Raw genomic sequence first — 23143 nt, 5'->3', positions numbered from 1 at the left:
TCCATGCCATGTTAACTGTAGCATTAAATAAGTTGTCCTTTTTGATTCTATAAAATATTGACAGTTTCTACTTCATCTAAGCATATGAGTTCCACTTTGTTTTTTCAGGTTCCACAAAACTTGTTTTATTTCTGAAAGCTCACGTTTATGTGGGCCGTGGCCGACTTGATATGTGATTTATGAATGGTCAGGGGAAGCTGAAAGATGGACCAGTCTTACGGCCATCTCATGAAACCGTTTTGTGAAAGCGCAGTTTGACAGCTGTCAGAGGAGGTGAGACACTAATTACTCATACTCATTCCTCCGAACAATGCTCTCGATCTCCAATCAAATTACTTTGTTATAAATCAATTAAAATCACAACTAAACATGAAAAATAGTCATTAATCAAAAATAATTTGCATCTTTCTAACCCTAATCTAAGGGCTTTAATCACTAAGAACAATAGAAATTTGTCTCTTTTCTTTTAAAAGGACCAGAAATATATTTTAACATTTCATTTGAAACACTCATTAAACAACAAAAAGCTTTTATTTTAATAAACTTTTAAACTCTACTTTAAGGAAGTAGATTATCATTAAAGCAGATCAGTTTAACAACAACTTGAAGGAGCAGAGGGCAGAGCGACTGCCTCGCTGACTGAGGTGTTGCTCTTGTCGAGGCTCCTCATTATCAGCTCAGTCCTCCTGAGTCATTTCTGCTGGGTTGTAGGATAATGAGCCTGAAGGCCTTGATTGGACATGTTACCTTATTACTTTTAATAACATTTACATAGTCTTCTGGGAGGGAAGGTCATTGTTTCCTCAGTTTGCTGTGTGGGTGTTACCTTCTACTCTCATGTCATTGTGATTGCTGTACAGGCAGTATAGAAACTTTAAAACCCATATTTATCAGCTTTTTGTATTTTACACTTTGCATTGAACTAATGTTCCGATATTAAAAACGTCAAAACAGGAAGAAGAGACCTTGTATTTAAGATAAGGCTAAATGCGTTTTATTCCAGTGTGTAACTGTGCAAATGAGAACAATGATTTACGTTGGGATATATTTTAAATGGACACAAAAAAGTTGGCTTTTACAATGTTAGTGGCTGCAGTTATTAAAATGAATATGCATGAAGGCAGTTATTCATGAAGCTAGTAAATCAACCAAGTCCACTGCTCAGAAGCAGAAGTCCACCAGAATGAAGGGAGCATGACGGAGGCTTAAAATGACTTCGGGAGTTTTAGTTAGAGCAGCAGCAGCACAGTGGCAGCCAGAGATCAGAGCATTCATATTTGTTATCCACAAGCATCAGTCAGAGTTAGGAAAGATTTTCTGAGGCTATAACAGCTGAGAGAGAGAAGCAGTTAGAATGAAAGACTCCTGTAGGCTGGAAAAAATTGGGTGTTGCAGCACATTTAGGAACAGGAACATGTGGCGCTCCAACCACACAAAACCTTGTAAAGACATAAATGTGGGTGGTGAGGTTCCATATGCAGCTTTAATTAACATGACACCCTTTATATGTTCTAGTGTACATTAAGAGGTTAGAACCAAAGCGATTTGAAACATGTTTTTGTACAAAAATCTTTTCTTTTAGTTTTAAAAACCAACATGCTTTCAGAGTTTCATTTGATGCTGCATTATGCAACAGTAAAAAACAACAACAACTAATTGCTACAGTATTAATATCACAGATTGGGTGAATCCCGTAAACAAGTATTTGTGTTTAAGGTTCAGTTAGGAGACATAACAATCAAGACGCAGACACATGCAACAGGACTGACATTTTCAGTGAAACAAAAAGGGGAATTTGACCAAGAAAGAGGAAAGAAACGTGCATGCTGCAGGGATGTAATGCATTGCTGTGAGTTCAGTCTAAAACAGTGGGAGCTATCTTTAGGAGAGAAAAAGCATAAAAAAATCAGCATGTGAGTGACCATATTTAACAGTGAGCATGAAGCACATCTCTGTCTGTGGCACTTTGTGAGGCTTCTCTTGTGATATTTAACATTTCAATTGTTATTGAAGAGCTACTAAAAAAATAAAAAAATGTTTTAAAAAATCCATTTGGCACAAATTAGGACTGAAATTAAAAATGTACACACCTAAAATTCAAACGTAAAATGTGACATTGTCTTTGGGCTAAAAGAGAACTGTAGTAAAAAAAAACAAACAGTAAATCAGGAATATTTGTAAAATAAATGTAGTAGTAGTTTAAACAAAATTAGCAAAACTTTCTACAGTTTGAATTAAATGACAAATATCTCCAGATACAGCACCATGACCACCTTCAGTAAAATAGAATAAGTCCTTCTGGATCAGTTCTGCAATTATTAGGCTACTTAGAAAAAGACAAAACGGTCTGCATACTTTGTGACATTTCTTAGTTGGACAGAATGAAAATTATTCGGATGAATGAATGAATGAGATGCTGGTGGAGCCTTGATTCATGTTTAGTACTATTAGTTGAATGGGTTTGTTACTGAATGAAAATGACTAAACTGACTAAGAAGATAATTTGAATGTATCTTTTTCTAATTTAATCTTACAAATTTCTTGTGAATTAAAAAAAAATAAAAAAATTACCTTCTGTTGGTCACCGAAGACGACATCATCAGCACCATGCAAGAGCCACATGACAAAGTCACATGATGCGCACGGACATGATTGGTTGAAGGGACATGGGGAAACAAACAAAACAGTTTGAAATGATGAAAACACATCAGAACCAACCAAAAGCAAATGAAAATGTTAGAGCAAAATTCCAAACAAAACAAGAAAATTAAATAAATGTACAAACTAAATTTAAATTTTTCAATTTAAAAAATAAATATTCAATAAGTAAGTGGAGGAAAAGGGGGAGCTGAAAATGCAGTTTTGGTTGTTTGAAATGTGTAGATTATATTCCTTAAAATTAATTCAAAAATACATTTTTTAGATTTAAAATACAACCAAAACTGTGCAAAAGTACTTGCTTCATTCAACCACTGAACCATTCAACCATTCAACCATCATTTTGTTTTTCATGATGCCTCAAAGGTCCAATTTGAATTTAAACCATGGCTCATTCTAACAGCATGGCTTCTTTCAGTCTACAAAAAATTATTCGCAAAAAGAAATAAATACACCAGCTGGTTTTTTGATGGATGAAGCTACATCAAAAACATAACATATGAAAAACTCCACAGCTTTGGGTTTAAAAATAATGAGAAACAAACATGTTACACACCACAGCAGACAAATAAATAAATAAATAAAAATCTGCACCAGATGAATTTAAAAGCCCAGTAGCATTTGTTCTGAGTGATGCAGAAATCAGTGAATGTTTGTTGGAGCTTAATGCTTTCGAACATCTGTTAGCTACTATTATTAAGCTTTAGCTGTATCTGACATGTGTTAATAAAAAGGTGTTAAAGAGGAAGACTGAGTTAAGACAAATATATGAACAGAAAGTACAGTTTACATAACAAACGCATCATTTGTCAATATTTCTGTTAGAATTTGTACATTTATACACATAGGGTTACATATTCTCCTTTATTCTGATTAAAGCTGTACACTGTTTAATTTAACCAAAATGTGTAGTCACTTTAAAATGTACAGGGAAAAAAAGATGGAACCACTCAGCTATCGAACTGCTACCTCTTTTTCAGAGCTCATCACTGTAGCAAGTTAAGATGTATTTTAATGGTAGTATCTCACTGGGGTGGGACTGTTGAAGACTAGTTGGCAACTCAAATTTGATTTAATATTGTGAGGAAAAAAAGAAAAATTTTCAACTGCAGTCTCACTGAATTCTGAGTGTAGAGACTAGCAAGCCACGACGCTTGGTTTTGCGCAGCCAGTCTTTGAAAATCATGGCTTAATTTTGTGTGCATGGCTTGCAAAACTGTATTCTAGGCCAGACACATTATTTCATTGCCCTCTTCTTCCCTCATTATACCCACCTCTGCTGCTTTGTGCCCACCTTGGAAGCTGTCCCTGCATTTATAATTTATTCTGCTGGAGTATGCTTTTGAAATAAAGATAGGCAGATTTGGACCAGTTTTGTTGTTGTTGTTTTGTTGGTTTTTTTTTTTTACTAATTATTATTATTTGATGTGTATCATCTGCATTGTTTTTAGACCTGGGCATGTTCACTCTCTCATAGCTCTCATGCTACTGTCAAACTACAGCTCTTCTGTTCTTAAGGGTTGGAGAAGCCTGTGACAAAATCTAGAGGGGTTTGAGACGCCCACGACAACTCTGTGACTATTTTGAAGGAAAATCTGTTGCATTCATTTTTTTAACATGATCGAAATTCAAGCAATACGACTTCAAGCCTCACAAATATCGCAAGACATTGTGTAAACTCCCTCACAAACGCCGTTCATCGACTAGTCGCCAGCAGTTGCAGCCCAGTGAGGTACTACCTTTAAAAGAACTGTCTGCAGACACAGTCACATTGTAAAGACTAATTGTGCTGCCATGATTGCCAAATGATCTGAAACTGTGTCTGACCTGAGTGGTCACTGTGATGAGATGTGCTTAAATAGCTCTCAAAATTTTACAGAGGAGAAATCAGTTTTAATAATAGAATCTAATGAAAATGGCTGGGAGAATAAATTAGGTTTAACAATCATTAGAAAGAATACATGTATAAATTTGAACTTTGCCTCATATTTTGTACTGTATGTCGTTCATGACTGCACATAGTGACTGAGTTACAATGAAACAAATATATTAAGAAAAAAGCATTGAAGAGTTTATTCATAAACCAACAGCTGCTGTGACCATTAACTTTCTAAGCCTGGAAACATATTGTTGTTATTTTTATCATTTGAACTTTGACTAAAAATAGTAAATAAACAAACAATTTAGACAATGATTATTTTAGAATTTAAGGTGCCATTTTATTACTTGGACATTCAGATCTAGCTATAGAACACTTTTGTATACCTGAGAGCATTGTTTCATCTCAAAAACATAAATCTATGCAGAGAAACGCAATTTACCTTTTAATTATTGTCATGTGATTTACAGATACAAGTTTTAAGATCCAAACAGCCTGTGAGGTTCTGATGTAGAGGTTACCATCCCCTAATGCTTCTAACAAACAAGAGTACTAACAAGTTGTGAGATTACTTCACCAATTTTATTTTAAACTAACCAACTTTGCACCGAGACAATAACTTAGCATCAGCTAATACTACCAAAAGCATGTTAGTTTTGCAGCCGATCTTTTGCTAAAAGACAAACATTCATGCTAAAGGAAACTACACCAACAATAAACAATTTTCAAATTCATTACCAACACTCAAGTTATGACAAACTCCACAATCAGGTGGTTAACCAACCAGTCTTGATAAATGTTAGTCAGAGTAAAATCTAGCAGTACTCAAGACAGTTAGCAAAACCACTGCAGGGATTTTTTTTCTTTGTTGATTTGATTCTACTCTTTAGTAAAGACACAACTCATCCTATTAGCAAAGACCATCTACACTAACTGGGAGGCCAAGCAAGTGAAGTTACGGGTGAGGAGAGACACACTGCACACTGCTGGACTGACATACTCACTACTGGTCATGCTGGTGGCAGCAATAGTGGGTGGTATCGCAGATTCAACTGAAAAACGGTGAAAACAGCATAAGAGGTGCAGGAGTTCAACAGTAAGAAGATCACAGAGCTTGGTGGGTTTCCTTTTTCTTTTTGTTTTTCTGCACCTATTATAATCACAACCTGTATGATCAAATCCTCTTTACTCTTGAGTTAAACTATGGTAAGATTTTTTTTTTGGCCAGTCCCCTAAAGACGTATTAATGAAGTAAACTTTTTTTTTTCCCCCTGAAGCTACTAAGGCCAATCTAACAAAGTTTTTTTTTCCCCCTAAATGTAACAGTGCAACTTTAGTCATCACTGCAATTACAGGTAGTTTGGCCACAAATTGAAGTATGTCTGAATCACAAATTAGCTTCAGTTTGATTTCTGCAAAATGGTGCCAAGCTTCACAGATGGGCTAATGTCTAACTGTCAAGTAAGACCTTTAGCCTTAAGGTGTTGTTACCTAAGCCAGCTTTGCATTAATAAATATTTAATTTGTGCTGCCAGACCAAAGACCATCTTTGCATAAATATATATACCTTGTGTTTAAAAGAACTATGTGCTTCAAACAACATTTTTGTTCTTAATTTTACCCATGTATTTTGTAAGCTTCGAGTTTGGATGCTCTAACGGTTTTATTAACTGTGAACTGTATGTTGTAGAAATAACACAAACAAAATTACTTACAAATAAGAACAACGTGGATTATTATTTAGAGGGAGGTTTGTTGAATATACCCTTTTTCCAAATGTATACCAGACATTCAATTTGCCGTATGTTTATGAAGCTGTCCCCTGGCAGCCTGCTTTTCTCTCACAGTGAAAATAAATGTTTAATGTCGAGGGCATCGGCAATACCCTTGAAGAAAGCACTGGCCTCGAGTCTGGAGTTTATCCCCCGGATGCAGGATTGTGCTTGTTCATTTCTCACTAATTAATGTGGGAATTAAAATGTAAAACTCTAGACTTGAAACAAACATTGCTCCATTTTATCCTTTTAGAAGTACAACTCTGCAAACATTAAAAGGAACATCCAAAGGAAACTGAGTAGTGACTGTGCACTCTGCGGTTTGTGTTTAAGGCTGGAAAACTTCAACATCATGCTTTTTTGATGTTTTGTTTTTACTGAAGACACACAATGTCAGCTTCGTATAATTCGTTTCTATGCTAACTGCTTCTGCATCAAGTTTGGTTTGTCTCAAATGAAAGGTTTTGCAGGTCAGAATTTGTCACAGCAACCTATTGAATTCTATGTCATAGATGTGTTTATCCTCAGATCCAAAATTTAATAAATGATCAAGACGCTAATGCATTCACTTCTCTTTCATAAGAGCTAAAACCAAATACTTTTTTTGCAAACCTAACTAAGTACTTTTAGAGTAAATTCAAGCAAGAGAAGCTGTAAAGGAAAAGAAATGGGGATATGCATTTTTTAAGAATTTTTGGTATTTGTGTTTTTGTAACTATGGCCGTGGTTTGCACACCATTTCAAGTGGTGTATCTGCTGGGGCATCAGCCTAAAGTCCCACTCGAAGCCAGCAGCTAAAACATGTGACTGATGGAAACGAAGTTATTTAATTTCCAAGATCCAAATGTGATGAATAAAGTCAGTGAAGTAGCTGAATCTGATCAGTTAAAGGCTCTGTTAATTGTGTTGTAGATTGTTTTTCTTGTTGTTTGGCTGTTCTTGTTATTCTTTTGTGCCAAAATTTCTTATCTTTGCTCTTATTTGTCTCATCTCTGTTTTCTTAATTTTCTTTCTTTTTTTTTTGAGCTTCAGGGACACAGTATTTTTCCAGTCATATCCATTTAAAACCTTTTTCTGGGTAACATTGAGTCCAGACTCAAAAAAGCTCTAAATCTCACTTCTTGGAACCCAACAAAAACTAAAAGGTATTTTCAGACCTTTTGTGGATTTGATACCAGTCTTTCATATAGATATATTTCATTTTGGAAAATAAACAGTTTTCACCAATATTTTCTTCACACATCAGTTTCTGACATGTGTCAGTGTCAGAAAATAGAATCTATGCTTTAAACAAGAATAGTAACAAAACAACAATAAGAAATGGGCAAGAAATAGATAGGTTTGCTGGCACTAATCATCTAATATGAGTCTGTCATCAAGTATATGTGGAAAAATCCCTTCAGAGTGAAATAATGAGCTCTTTAAAATAAGTATGACTGAAGAAGAACTGATAGATTACAGTTCTGGAAGTACTTGATTATTCCACTGCAGTCTTTCTTGGAAGACGTCCTGAGATCAATAGCTTTGATTAATATGTTTAATATTGAAAGAACGGTCAAAATAAAACAAACATTGCAAAGGGAATGAAGACAAATGTGGAGAGAAATATAGCAGAGAAGACGGGATGAAAATAAACTTACTTGTGAGAGAATAATCTGAGAGGTCCAGTGGAAAACAGAACAGATGAAAAACAACAAGAAAATAATAACAGAAAGAGAACAAAGACAATGAAATGAGAAATGTGATCAATGAAAGAGGACATTTTTGTCCTGCCACATCATTAACCCCGTGTCATACTCCTATAACGCTTCCATTCACAGGATATTTGCTTCTTCTTGTTCTTCAGTTTTTAATAATAAAAAATTTGAAAACTCCTTTTCTGTGGCTATAAGTTCTTAGTTAAGATAGAGAGTCAATGATTTTTATAAGACACACTATATAAGGATCACATCTCTGCTATTCCTCAGCAAATACAATTTTATACGGGCAAATGCACATAAGATATCCTGATCTTTCTGCAAAAACATTCATTTGATTTACATAAAATTATGTAAAGTTTTATCTCGAATGCAAATTGAACTAAAAAAAAAAAGGCTACGTAAATGAACGATCCTTTCACTCAGACATCTGATGAAACATGTCTCTTAGCTGTATTGAATCAGACATAATAAGGAGGAAGCTAAGGAGGGAGTTTTTTTCTACAGGAGCAGTGAGGTGAAGAGGCACAGATGGAAACATGACAGGGAGGCTGAACAAAGTAAAACAAAGATTTATTCATGACCCTGACTTGAAGCTCTGAATGACAAAACAGGTTGGCTGCTTTCTACCTGTAGCCTGGTTAAACTGAAACTAGGGGCACGTTATGCAACTTTCAGGGTCTTTGCAGATTTTGAAAAGGCTTGAAGTAAACTAACAGACTGTTTTCAGCAGATCTTTGGTTGACAAATGAAAGCCTGGAAAATACAAATCAAACAACTGCGAATGAGGGATCACAGACTATATGATTTATCAACTAAAGCTAGTTATAGAACAAATGATTACCATTATTTTACCCTCCAAATTTTTTATGATAAATATTTTTAAGACTGTAACAATTAAAGCGATATGCTGTTTTTTTGGGTGATTTACTGTCTTTATTACAGTGACACTGTTTTTTATTAAACATTCTAAATTGTTTTTTTTACCATAATATTTGTGAAGAGTTTTAACAGTTTACCTCAACCTATCAAACTCTTGAGCAAACTTGTGCGAGGGTGAGTTTAAAGGTTAAGCAAACGTGACGGAGGATCGCTTCACTGCTGCTGGTCGTCTGTGCAGCTATTTGCTCTTCTGACGTTACTTCCTGCGTCTCATCCTTTCTTTTCTTTGACTGCTGGCAACACATGTTTGCAGATGGGTTGGTAATCGGTTCATACGATCTGATTGAGTTCAGATTTGGCTAAAACATGTTTGATTGACGGCGACAGAGGTCGGGGTCGGGTCCCCTCACACAACTGCAGATTTTTGTGCCAACTACCACAGACTTTGCACAACTGAGAATTATTGGTAAAATCTGGCAAAAAATGTATAGTGTGTCCTCAGTTTAACTTTTAATGAATAGACAGTAAAAAGAGTTTGACTTTGTTTACATAAATTAACTACAAAAACATCTGATATATATATATATATATATATATATATATATATATATATATATATATATATATATATATATTTGAATATTTGTTTTTAGCATTTATTTTCACTCTAGGATGAAATAAACGTGAAAACTTTACATCAGTATTTTTTTTCTCTTATTTTGAAACTTTTTTATTTATGTACATTCGGAACTTGTTGAGCAGTTATGTTTGGCACAATTTCCTTTCTTAAATAAACAATGACGATCACATTTGAATTGGTTTTTTTTAGTAATATAAATCTCCAACATCTTCAACTCTGCCTTTTCCAGAATCTATTAGAAGTCTGTCAGTTCACTAAAATTAGGATTTTTTTCCTACATAAGAAATTAATTTTAAAAAGGGCTCTGAGCCTATGCCAAGGTAATTTCCTGCAACTAACCTTCTTCGTCTTGTCTCTCCTCATAAAATTATTTTACCGCAGCCCTGCTGCTTTTTTTGTTTTATGTCTCGGACCTGAACTACATCATGCATGTATGTCACACCAACTAAACCTACAGCAATCTATTTCTGCAATATGCAGCATTTAAAATGGGCCCACCCACAGCTAAATACTAGTTTTCAATTCATTTTAACAACATATCTGTCCCCTAGTCCTTAGAATTATGACCAGAATATACGTAAAAATGCTGTTAGTCACATTATTTTGATTTGTCTCACTGTCTGTCACCTGAGTGCATGAAAAATAGAGAGGGGTGGAGGAGTTGAGGTTGCAATAGATCTTGCTACTGAAGGACAATCTGCAGTTAAGCTTATGCAGCCTCACGCTCTGAGTAAAACAAGTCTGACGATGCCTGTGTTCTTAATCTGCCTGCTTCTCAGGTACCTTTGCTCCTTTTCATCAAAAACAGATAAAAAAAAAGACCTCTGAAATACCCCAGCATTTCATCATGCACTGCCATCACCATCAGAAAGCCTTAACTATCTTCAACAGGACATGACCTGTGGCTACAATATTAAAAATGCATGCTGTCAGTGATCTATAAATACACACCTGACATCTCCTCACGCTGACGTTTAAATCAGATTTAAGAGTGTGCAAGCACTTTTCAGAGAAGAATCTCTAAATCACTTTCGCTGTGTGCTAAAAACGCCTTTGTAAACCACAAAGGTAATGTCTACTATACACGGTGCATACAATTATGAGGATAAAAGAAAATAATACCACTCAGCTATGAAAGATACTTTCTGGAGTTAATGATATTAAGCAGTTGAATTATGAAGTGGTGGTGTCATGAATTACTGACTCGCCTTGCCTGGACGAAAAAGGAGTACGGTGGGACTTGGCGTGAGAACAGAGGAGTGTGGGGTTGGAAGCAGCTGGACTCTGCTAGTCATAAGCAGGAGGCGGAGGGTGCTGCAGCATTAGGTTCAAAGCTGTGAGGTCAGGGGTGGGGGAGACGAGTGGAGAGGGAGGCACTTACGGACTGGCTTTGTCTTGAAAGGTCTGGCAAGGGTGCTCTCGCCTTCACCTTTCCCATTGATGGCCGACATCTTGACCTCGTAGGCTGTCTCCGGTTTCAGTCCAGTGATGGTTATCCTGGTCATGTCTGTAAACAGGTATGCAGGGTTATTTCATATCTAGGTTTTTCCAGGAAAACTGTTAAAGTAAAACAGAGAAATTGTATTTTTTATTGAAGGTGATAATAGTTAAACTAGTGTCTTCATGTCTGTTTTCATTTGTCTGTAGCATTAGCAAAATTTTTATGAAATTTGCAGAAAGTAATCATTTGATGTACATCTACAACTGATTATAATTTGGGGCCAACCCGATACAAGATGGCTGCCAGAGCCATCTGAACTTAAGAATCCCCAAAACAGCTATAATTTAGTCAATTTTACTGATATTAAGTGAAAGGTTTGTGTGGTAGTAGCTGAAACTGATTCTCAGCACTTATTTTGAGCTCTAACATATTGTATACGACATTTATTTAACATTTTACAATGGACTATTTGCAGTCCACTCTGTCTGTCTGTTAGCAAAATATCTCACCAAAACACTGGATAGAATTATGAAACTACCTTAAAACAAGATGGCCACCACAACCAGCTCATTTTAGAAAACACAAACATTGCTATAATTCAGTCAGTTTTACAGATATTGACCTGAAATTTAGTATAGTTGTAGCTAATAATCATTCACACACTTCAAGTGCTACTTATGGCACGAGATGTTTTCTTTAAATTTCAGCATCAACTGTTAAAGTCTACCACGTTTGTTAGCAAAAAGCCTCAAGAACCATTAGGTGAATTTTAATGAAACTTTCAGACATCATCACTGAACGTACATCTACAATTGATTAACTTTAGAATTAAGAATTTAGGATGGTCGCCATGGCTAATTAATCTTAGCAAACATAAAATGGCTATAAAGCAGTCAATTACACAGACATTTAGCTACATTTGTTGTGGTTGTAGCTGAGAGCCATTCACAACACATACTCGCATGAGATTGTGTGTTACATTTTTTTAAGGTTTGACCAAAATGGCTACAACATGAGATAATCTTAATCTGAAGCTTTAGCATGAAATGCAGTAGCCAATATGCCTTCCTTCAAAAAATGTAAGGCTTTTAGGTTATATGCTAATGTATGGAAAATGCATAAGCCAGTATAATTGTTGTTTTTATGGTGTCTGCTAAAAATAGATTCTTCTGTTTTTTACACAGATTCACTCTCCAGTTTAAAAAATATCTTCATCTAAAAAAAATAACATCTCATTCAAATAAAAGTGCATGAAATTACAATAACTTATAAAAACCAAAGAGAAGAATGATTATGTTTTTCTTTTGGGATTACAGTTTGTAATAGCAACACTGACGAAAAACCTAGGAGTAGACTTTATTTCTGTTATTTACTTTTTTCTTTGTTTTTGTACAGCCAGCTCACCTGCTCTGCTGCATTTAGCTTGTTTTGTCTTATCTTGTTCCTGTGAAATTGAGAGATATGAAGTTGCTGCTTATCTTTATTTTTGTCTTTATGTTTTTGTTTGTATCATTTTATGTGAATGTGTCCTGGGGAACAAAAAGGCTTTATCTAAAAGCTAATGGGCAAACAAATAAGTTTATACAATTTCTGATTTTCTAATAACTGACTACAAAACCACTATATGATTCTTTTTCTTTTTTAATTTCGTCAGGGATGTTGTGTTGTTGTTTTGGGTTTGCTTTTCTTTCCTTGCTTCCTATTTTGGCTGTTCCTCTATAGTAATCACTGCAGCTCTTTGTACAATATTTATTATCTTTCTTAGAGTGCACTTACTGATCTGTACTAATTTTACCCTGAATAGATAATAAAGTCAGGGGATTATTAAATAATCTTATTTAGGACTTTGGCTGTTTTCATAATTTAGATACAAAGGCGCAGAGAAAAAACTGTGTACTTTGGCTTCAGTTTTATTGGATTTTGATTTGCACAGTGTACACTTAAATCACATCAGAATAAAAGAAAAATGTTTAATAAAGCAAATAAGGGCAGTGGATAGAAGCTGAATATGTTGATTCTGTTTGAGCAGCATGTCTGATTACTAGTTTTGTTCTTTTCAACCTGTTTAAAATGGATAATTCTCAGGGATTCAATCTAACATTTCGACCAAAAGAGGAGTCATTGTTGCTTCACGAGGTAGAAGATGAGCATGGGAACAAAGTAAGCCAACCTAGTTAAAAGCAAAAACGCACAAAAAAGCCAAATAATAATTATTGTGGGGCTCTGTGGTATTCTTGTTTCCTGAAAACAAATTAAATTAAAGATCTATTGTAGGACAAGGGCCATCAGGTGTAATACTAAAAGAAAGCAATTAGGAGAGGCTGTCTGTGTAATCTTAAAATGCAAATTTCATGGACGAACAGAATTAATTCAACAGTATTAGAATTCAGGCAGGATCTGCACATGCAACATGGAAAGACTTACATATGTGTGAGCTTTTAGGACTTCAGCTGTAAAATGTGGCTGGTATCTCTCAGTGCAACGCAAAGAAGGATAATTTCATGGGCCGGAGCAAATTTAGGCAGTGACAGAATACCTGAGAAACACTGTTCCAGTACTGTGACACCACGTCTTTGATTAACATGTCAATGAGAGGGTGTTTCACAGCGAACTCAGCATTGGTGACTGTGAAGAGGAAACTGCATGAATACAGCCAGAAAGCATGAGTGCAGATGAACCTAGAGCAGGCTTTTACCATTACAATAAAATTGAAGTCACAGCTGCAACAGTTCATGTTTTGATGAAATTTCTTGCCAGCCTGTAGTGATTTGGTTCCTGCTGCTTCTGAAAAAGGTTATCTTCACAGAACCCAGCAGTTGGTAAAGAATCAGCTCTCTTCAGCGCATGTTTCTCTACATTGTGCACTTACAACAGCCTAAGGAAATCCGTGCTAAAAAATGCAAAAGCTGGTAATATTAAGAAATTATTCAAGACATCCAAAGTATTAATAATTTTTAAAAATAAATTTAAAAAGGTGACACCTACAAACATTTCTGTAACAACTTTTTTGTTTGGCAAGTACACCACAAACAGTTGTTAAAAGATGAGGCCCTCAAGATACTCGAGGCTTTCTTTATCTTATAATTGTCAATTAAGCAATATATATATATATATATATATATCTTTTTGTAGGTAAACACATATTGGCATCCGGTCACAAATTTTGCCTTCAAATTTTTAATTTTGACACACATTGTGCATTGATATGAAAAGAATTGTGCAGATTTTCTTTCTTACTTTATGATTTTTTTTGTCCAGTCTGTATGTTTTTGCAATGAGTACCTTGAGGATCATAAAATAAAATAATAAAACAAGGCAAAAGGGAGTTCTAAAACTGGTGAATCAAACACAAAAGTACAAAAGTAATTGGGTCTTCAGCGGCGATTTATATCACTAAAAATAGCTTGCCATCCTGACTTCCAGAGAAAGACAGCTCTATAGTCTGAGAGCTAGGATAGAAAAAGTACATTTCCCTCGAGTTTTCGGTTGAGGAACACTTAAAGACATTTATTGCCAGAGTTTAAGTGTCTAGAAGCCTAAGGGGTCAAAACTTAAAACTTACATAAGCAGGAGCCTGACTATTTATGGCTTTATAGACAAGGAGGTGCTTAAATTAAGTCCTGAATTTTATAGCTCCCTCACAGCTCAGGTTAGAGAATCAGGTGAACTATGTTTATCCCTCATATTGTACAACAGACTTCTCTTGTTAGTTTATCACAATGTTGTGTGATTTTCTGCTAAAATTTACAAAATAGTTTTCCCATGATAGGCTGTACAAATAGCCGGGAGTGCAAACCAAGCCCTTCCTCCAGTGTATCACTCTCCTGGGGGCTCCTGTGCAGGGTGCGCCTCTCCTGTTGCCTAGGTAACGGGTCTCTCTCTTCCCCACATCCAACAACAGATTGCCTTTTGGATACAGGTCACCCTGCTGCTAGAATCAGACTCTAGTCTAGGCCAGGCTGCCCATGACCTGAGGGGTGGAGGTTTGATGTGAGGTGAAGTGTGTCAGGGATTTGCAATTTTCAGAAACAAACTTCAGAGCTCAATCTCTAGTGCAGTGCAATGGTCTCGCCCTGGCCTTTGGCTGGGAATAATATTTACACAACAAACTGTGTGTACTAATACTGTGCTATATGCATGTTGCAATACACAGCAAATTAGCCTCCGTCGTGGCAGAATAAATAGTCTTGATGATGTCAATGTAGAGGTTTAATTGAACTCAGCATAGAGAGATAAGAACTGGAGTAATATGAGTGTGAAACAGGATCTTTGTGTAATCTTGTAGCTAAGTTTTGGACCAACTTTTAACTGCAATAGAAATAGTTCAATAATCTAACCATGATGGCACAATGTGGACGCAAGACATTAATGTTCACTGCTATAAACAATACTTAATGTTCAAATCTAAATTATTGACTGTGTACAGACCTACTTAAAGAACACATTTAAACTGCAGGGATTCTGTGTGCTTATAGTCTGTAGGGATGAGGTGCTATATACTTTTGGCAGTACTGCTTTTAAACATGTGATGGCAGCTCTGGTTCACAGTATTGTGACAGATTCAAGAGCCTCTTTATTGACACAATTTATCCACTTGGTTATTTGTTTTCAGTCATAGCTTGCTCTCTTCCTCTTAGACACATTGTTGCCTCAATAACTCAGAGTTGAGTATTTCTGAATTTACAAAGTAACAACTCTTAACAAAGAATGTCTATCCAGTGCTTCGAAAATACTCCATTTTATCTGAGACAGAGTAGCTCTTGTGACTGAGTGAGGTATTTTTGGTAACATTTACTGTTCATGCATGATCCATGTGCTCTGTTTTGTGACTATGTTTGCATGGCAGGCAGCTCTTGGGCCTTGAGCTGACAGCTAAGCCTGTCAGCCACTGACTGATACATCCCATGTGGCAGGCAAGACGAAAACCATCCAGATTTGTGAGCGCTACAAGCCGTCAGTGGGACAGGGATATTATCTGGGGCCTGTCAGTGTCTGTACTCCCTGTCATTTCAGCTACACTGTGTTCTACTTCTGTTCCTGACATCACCTACTGTCATGTTTGGATTACCTGCCATTGCTAAACTAGCAAAAATGTTTGTTGCATGTTGTGGCTGCAGTCTATTAAATACTCACAGCAAAATAAAATATGACATATTACACAACTTGTCATTGTTTTTTTTTTATTTGTAAACCAATCATTCAGATATAAATCAATGGATCAGCAAGCTAATTAAAATGTTGCACTTTCCGTATAAACTTTGAAAAATGTTTTGTTTCATTTATTGTTTAAGCTAAACTGTTTAACGCTAGCTGTAGCATTTGTGGCTAATGATGTGTTCCATTTGTACTGGGAAGTCAGAACTTGTAAGTCCCCCAAAGTTATAATTCTGGCTTGGAAAGTCAGAGATTCCTAACCAGCCATGATCGCAAAATCCAATATGGCTGTCTCATTCATGAAAAGCTGCAGGAATGAATATTGCATTTTATTTCAGTCAGTGTGTTTCTCAGTAATGTAGTCCCACATGTAGCACTTACTGTTAAATCACTGTCAGTGAGCATGTTGCTCCTGTGATTGAATGCACAGAATGTGGAGAAATCCATTGTTATTGAATTGTATGCTAATGGGAGTTAGTCTGGTCACTGAGCACAACAATTAGCAAATCGTACAGGTTTTTTGACTTGCAAATGGAAAAAAAAAACAATAAAGTTGTGTCTGACATCATTCTCAGATCTGAATTCCAGCTTCTGAGGTAAATGGAAGGCAGCATAAGGCTGTAGTTTCACACTGTTGCTGCAGCAGTACCATTAGCTATGCTGTTGGCTGTTAAAACTAAATAACCAAAACAATCACAGCTGTTTCTGCAGATCTGTGTCACTGTGCAGTCCTAAAAGAACAACAGCATTTGACACACTATGAGTAAGAACTGCAGGTTACAGATATGATATCTGATTTCTATAGAATGTACAGTAACATTATTAACCTAAAATCAAATGCCCATCTGACCCCAGCCCAACTCAAATTTGTTGTCAAAAGATCATCCAAGACATACCGTTCAAAAAAGCAAACAATCAAACAAACAACAACAACAAAACTTAAACTATAGATGGAACAAGGCAAGCTGTTATAAGATCTAATAAAAAAACATCTTGCAAATTTAATCTGCATTTTTTGTCTAATAAGGGATAAGATTTTTGAACAGTTCTGTTTTTATTTTCTTTTTATTTTCAATTGTTTTAATAATGGGTTGCTTGGCCATTCAGACCCTCCTGACAAACTGATTCAATCTGTTTGCCAACATAAAGCAATTTACAACAGTGTAAGGCAAACAGTAATTGAATTGCAGAAATGTATGACCTTCATCATAATGTGCAGCTCTGGTATCACAAGCAATAAACTGGACCGCTGACGACATAAATTTCACCTGAAAACAATCAGATAAATCCACAGCTCTTTTATCTCTTTTAACTTTTCTCGTTTTTGGGAACAGATCAGATAAGCCCATGAAAATATCCTAAAACTACATTTTAGGCTATACTAATACACATTTTTATTTAGTATAATTTTTCATGTATCACTTTTAAACTAGTGTTTCAGAAATTTAATACAAAAATAGAGGAATTGTTCCATTTTTATAAAATATATTGCATTATTGTCAAAGTTAATTAATTTAATAAATTTAGATGATGCATTTCCCCCTTATCAGACACAAATGTGTAGTGGATGTAGTTGTAGGTACAGATACCACATTCAATAAGTTTTATTCCCCCTTTGAGGGAAATGTTTGAAAGTGATTATGACTCAGGCTTTTTTATGGCAGTTTTCAGTCTGCTCCCAGAGTCTGAATATTTCTGTGAAACTATGCTTGAATTCTGTATACAGTATGTATATTATATCCAGAAAAAGATAAAAAAACAACTCACCATCCACAGTGTTGTACTCCTTGCTGGTCCACTCTTTTCCAATCAAACGCCATTCCACTCTGTACTTTATGATGGGCACACCCCCCCTGGAGTAAGGTTCCTCAAACTCTACCACTGCTGTGCTTGAGAATGGTTCCACTTTTTGGATTTCTGGTGATGATGGAACCTCTGTACCAGCAGACAGAAAAAAAGACATTTTCTACTTACAAAAGCTAATTTTAAAAAGCAAAAGAAACGTGACAAAGTGCATGAAAGACAGTCATACACAAACAGCTGTTAACTCTTCGAATTAACCGATGAAGGCTGTTTATAGTCTTCATTAGTGCTTTTAAGCACAACCACATAACACTGACTTTGCTTGATCTGTATGAATTATCAGAAGGAAACATTAGCAGTCCGGTAGGGATTTTTTTATATGCCAGCAACTGTGCAAAAAGGGCAGCTGTTTTTTAAATGTGTTCACTTTGCTTTCTAACCTTTGGACTTAATTAATCACTTTCACTTTGTGTTACATTAAATGTTTATATAAAATCTTGGCATCAGTTTAAAGAGACCAGGTTGCAGTAACTGTATTTTCTTGTGTCTCTAGACTGTAATTTGATTTTTGCTTCATCGTAAAGGTCTCTGCAGCGATTAGGTATAAAATAGTCTATTGTTTAATTGTTTGCTACCATGACAGATGAGCACTCATGTTATTGTTTAAAACTTTGGCATGCAAGGGAGTGACCAATATGCATTTCTTCAAGGAATGCTGATTTTTGATGCATTAAGATAGCAGTCATTAAGCTGCCATTTTATTGCGGCACCTTGTGAGTTATTATGTAAAGCAGCTCTCACTCCAGTCACTGTAAATTATGTCAATAATCGCCTGTGATGTCGACACCAAAGTGCCTCAGTCAAAATGCTATAAATCTATGAGGCTTTTTATGTGTTTCTATCTTCCTATATTACGAATTGAAATATGAAAATAGATAATAGTCGTACCAAATTTTTTTCTCTGATTAATATTACAATAATGCTACAACATAAACCTTTACTTGTAGACCAAGAAGATGTAAATATGGATTTACGTATGTAAGTTAGGGTCACCAAATAAAAGGAAATTAAATAAAAGAACTGTTTTGCTTTCACAGAAGAAAGTTCAGTATCTTCTCTGTATGTGGTTGCTGGGCTGCATGTGTGTCTTACCAACATTTTCACATGCTTTTAACAAGGACAGATCTGCATTTATTGCTGCAACGCCTCTGGTTACCAAACGACTGAGGAACTGTTAGACATGACTAAATGATTTTCCAGTGACAGATTTAGTTCACGCCTGTAAAGCACTTTGATTCATGATTAAAGGACTGAGCGACACGGTCACAGAAACAGCACACCACATAGTTTAACTTTCTTTCATGAACCAAGTTGCGCTGGTTTTAATCTTTCAAGAGGAAAACTTTATGATGGAAAAGAGGAAGTTGGGTCCCTCATACAGCTTTTTCTTTAATCTTTTTATCACCTTACAGTCATGGTTTGATTGCATAATACAGTAAATATATGCTTCCTCAGGCTAGAATCCTCAAGACGTGAGAAATAACTTGTCATTTCTTTCATGTTTTTGTCAAATTTTCACAAAAGATTAAGCTAAATATAAAAGACTGATATATTTTATTGATACTACTCTATCAATACTATGGTTAAGATGTACATTCAAACTAAAAAATGTTGGAATTCCTGGTGGTCACTAGAGAGGTTTTGGACTTTGATCTTGTCTGAATATAAACACTAAAGCAGCTTTTCCTTCGTTGGAATTCCACAATGAGTCTGAATGCTTAAAGGGCAACAAATTAAACTAACTGTTGCTGCAAATCACGCATCCCTAAACTTTGTGGAGCTGCTCCCCAGAGCACAGAAACCTGACTGATAATTTTACTTTTCCTGAGCTATTTCATTAAAGAACTATCTGAACAATAATAAGGATTTATTTAGCCTTTTATTTAAACATTTAATATAAAATTTGTTTTATATTATTTTATACATATCATAGAAAACCAAGGAAGAAGATATATTTGCTAAGTTTGTCAGGGTCAGCTGTTAGAGGGAGTTATTTCAGATATACTAATGAATTTTGTGGTAAAGCAGGAAAATTACCTCGAAAAGCCCACAGGATATTACACAATGGCAGTAAGGGTGTCACCACAATTAATTCAACAACACAGCATTTAGAGATCCTGAGCGACCTATCACCTGCCAGAGGTCCAAAGCAATTTGCATACAGAATGAAGACAAGGCAAGGCAAAAAAAAAAAAAAAAACAGCTTTAAGTGGAGATCTACTGTGATTTCAGCAGTTTTCTTGTCATCTCTGTGTAGTTTAAAATGTGGAATATCACAAAGTTATGTTCAAGATAAATCTAATCCATTTTTATTTTTGTAGACGGACAATCACACATATATCACAGCGACAACCCTGTAAAATCATCTCCAGATAATTAGCATCATCTTCACTCCACTGAAGTGGATGTCTCTGAAAATGTAGTTAGCACAGCCGGAACTACTGCAAAGAAGTACCATAAATTTAACTGTCATTCATACTTTTAATTTTACTGCCTGATGTCTGACAGTGTGATGATTTGAAAATAGCTCACTCTGCTGCAGCTTGTTCAAAATGCTGCATGTAGGATATGACATAGATGCTGCATTTTACACACTGTAGTTTCTGAAATGATGTGTACCTTCAAATATTTCAGATCATTTGACATGCCTTTTGTTCCTACAAGTCATTTTGCTGAAGGCAGGTGGATTAATGTTGGATAATGTATTTTCAACTCATTGTTGAGTAAAGACTGAAAAGCAGAGGTTGAGATTAAAGATGTTCCTTACCTGCTTTTCATTTATTTTTAGCATGAAGCATTACAGATAAGCTCATCATTTCATCATTTAAGGTGCATATTTGTTTTTTCAAACAGCCTTGCTTTTAATTTTGCTAGTTGAAAGAGAAATAACTAGAACGCTTTTCAAAATTATTCTTATTTTTGTGAACGAACCTGCTTGAATGAGAAGGAACTCTTTGGATTCGGTGCCCATCGCATTAGTTGCTGTGCAGTTGTAGCTCCCAAAGTCATTTTGTGACTCCGGTGTAATCTGAGAGACAAAAAAATAACATGTAAACTCATGGGTACAACTCAATTAGACATGGTCTGTGACTACTTGTTAGCTTTTCATGTCATCATTTAAAATCACTCCTCAGTCTCACATAAGTTGTTTAGTATTTTTAGTTTATTTATTACTACAATTTNGGGGGTCCACACTGAAACTTCATATACATTTGTCACAGCTTCTTTGTGTGTTTTATGCCTTTGCATATCAGTACTGCAGAACTTAGAGATGGCTGGTTCCTCACCTCCAGGTAGCTGACGGTTGGCGTATTGTAGATTTTCAAGTTGGTTGAGTTGGGACTTGTCAGCTGGATGCCATCTCTGAACCAAACCACTGAGGCTCCGGGGTGAGCATCAACCACACAACTTATGTTGGCTGGATTTCCTTCCCATGTGTATGTCGCCACTAAACCTAAGATTTTTGGAGTATCTAAAAAAAACATCAACAGAAATTGGAATTTACAGCATCAGGCATGGGTTAAACAAAAAACAAACAAACAAACAAAAAAAAATTAAAATAAATAAATAAAGACATTCCAACAATTGTCAGGGCTACAGGAATGGAACATATGATATTTTAAACTAGAAAATCCAACCTAACTGATTGATGGATGCCTCAAGATATGTCTCTGGTATTCAAGTGACAAAAGCAGTGAGAGAAATAAAGGGAAAAAAGGATTTAAATACATATCTAATCAGCTGAAGTTCACTAAAATAGAATTTTTCATCTTTAAGGGCTTTTCGGGGTCCATCATCCAAAATTAAATTTTAAGTGTTACTATTATAATGATGCTTGGTAAAGCTCTTTTCAAAAGAAAGGACAAGAAAAGAAAAGAATAATAATAAGAAAAAAAAATACAAAATGATACAATCAGTCATGTCTATATTAAGTCCTCTGTCTTAAAGAAGTAAAGAATTGTGGGATTAGAAATATTTCTATCTTTCCCTAAAGCACTTCTCTGCTCTGGCAGCACTTATCAAGGCTCCAGATAAAATATATTTTCAAGGAAATGGCACACTTTAAAATAGTATAACAAACACCTACAAAATTCCTTTGTCAGGCCAGGTTTTGGTATATAGGTTATATATAAGGAAATACATCTGTCTTAAACATTCCGTTTTAATACCTCATTAACTTAAATATTTTACTGCTATTCAGTTGTTCATACTTGCAGAAACAACATGACAAAAACTAGCAAAAAGTCCTCAAGACAGAGATAAATCTGTAAAACAAATTTTTAAGACGTTCATGCTAAACAAACTTTTGCTGCTAGGAAAGTGGAGCTCAAACAGAGACCATTTTAACATGTTTCTACTGTATCAGTGCCTCAGCAGCAAACCCAGATAAACCGAGCCCAGCTAATGGGATCACGCTGTGCAGCAGATAGGCGGTTCCATCCTTAGATAACGTCTTCATTGTGTGAGTGGCGATAGAGGACAGGGAGTGAGAGCTCTGCTCACAACAAAAGTACCTTTCCTTATCGATAATTACTTGGCAACAATGAATCAGCTACCTGATTATTTGCTGATTACTCTGTCTTACTGCAAGTCCTCAAACAACTCTATCAATGCTGCATTGTGATGATATCTCGCAAGCACATCAAGAACAGGACTTATTAATCCAATTAGGCACCCATTGTCTTTTTTCCCCTCTTTTTTTACTGATAGAAAGTTAGATTTCAAATTGAGGTTTAGAGACTCTTGTAATGCTGATGATTCTTATGGTCAAGCCAGTGTAATGAGTAGAATTTCTAGTAACCCACAGAACAAGACCCATTTTAACAATCTTGTTCTGTAAAATCATTGCTACAACTACCACCGTCATCTACATGTCTCATCATGACACTTTAAACTCATCAAAAGAATTAGGACTTGTTCCCAAAGCCTAAAAAAGCACTGACCTAGTTGAAGTCTGCTCTCTCTCTGAGACGCTGTACCATTTAACTTGATAAGAAAAAGTGACTTAGACATATACGTCAGTACATTTTTAGTTTCAGAAAGTGTTTTTTTTTTTTNGGGGTGGACTGGTTGGTTTGGCATCCAACATCAGTTTTGATTTCCAGAATTTAATTTATCCTGGAAGAAAATTTATCCCAAACATTTGTTATTCTA

General features: G+C 35.6%; 1 protein-coding gene across 13 annotated transcripts in view; it reads right to left on the bottom strand.

Annotated features, from left to right (window-relative positions):
* The window catches only part of ncam1a (neural cell adhesion molecule 1a), a 244496-nt gene that overhangs the window by 29232 nt on the left and 192121 nt on the right, over positions 1–23143 (bottom strand). For 5 of the 13 annotated variants that reach the window (XM_017419874.3, XM_017419875.3, XM_037979002.1 and 2 more), the window contains 4 exons: positions 21277–21461; positions 20921–21017; positions 17894–18061; positions 10913–11038 (listed from right to left, as the gene is read on the bottom strand). In XM_017419874.3, coding sequence (XP_017275363.1) covers positions 10913–11038; positions 17894–18061; positions 20921–21017; positions 21277–21461 — 576 coding nt within the window. Of the gene's footprint in view, positions 1–2571; positions 2575–5541; positions 5590–7952; positions 7968–9870; positions 9874–10912; positions 11039–17893; positions 18062–20920; positions 21018–21276; positions 21462–23143 lie in introns of all 13 variants that reach the window. The other 8 variants (XM_017419868.3, XM_017419870.3, XM_017419876.3 and 5 more) reach the window with 4 other exon arrangements.

The sequence above is a fragment of the Kryptolebias marmoratus genome, linkage group LG13 (genome assembly GCF_001649575.2).
Source record: "Kryptolebias marmoratus isolate JLee-2015 linkage group LG13, ASM164957v2, whole genome shotgun sequence".
Classification (NCBI taxonomy): Eukaryota; Metazoa; Chordata; class Actinopteri; order Cyprinodontiformes; family Rivulidae; genus Kryptolebias; species Kryptolebias marmoratus.
This window is presented reverse-complemented; position numbering and strand designations above follow the sequence as displayed.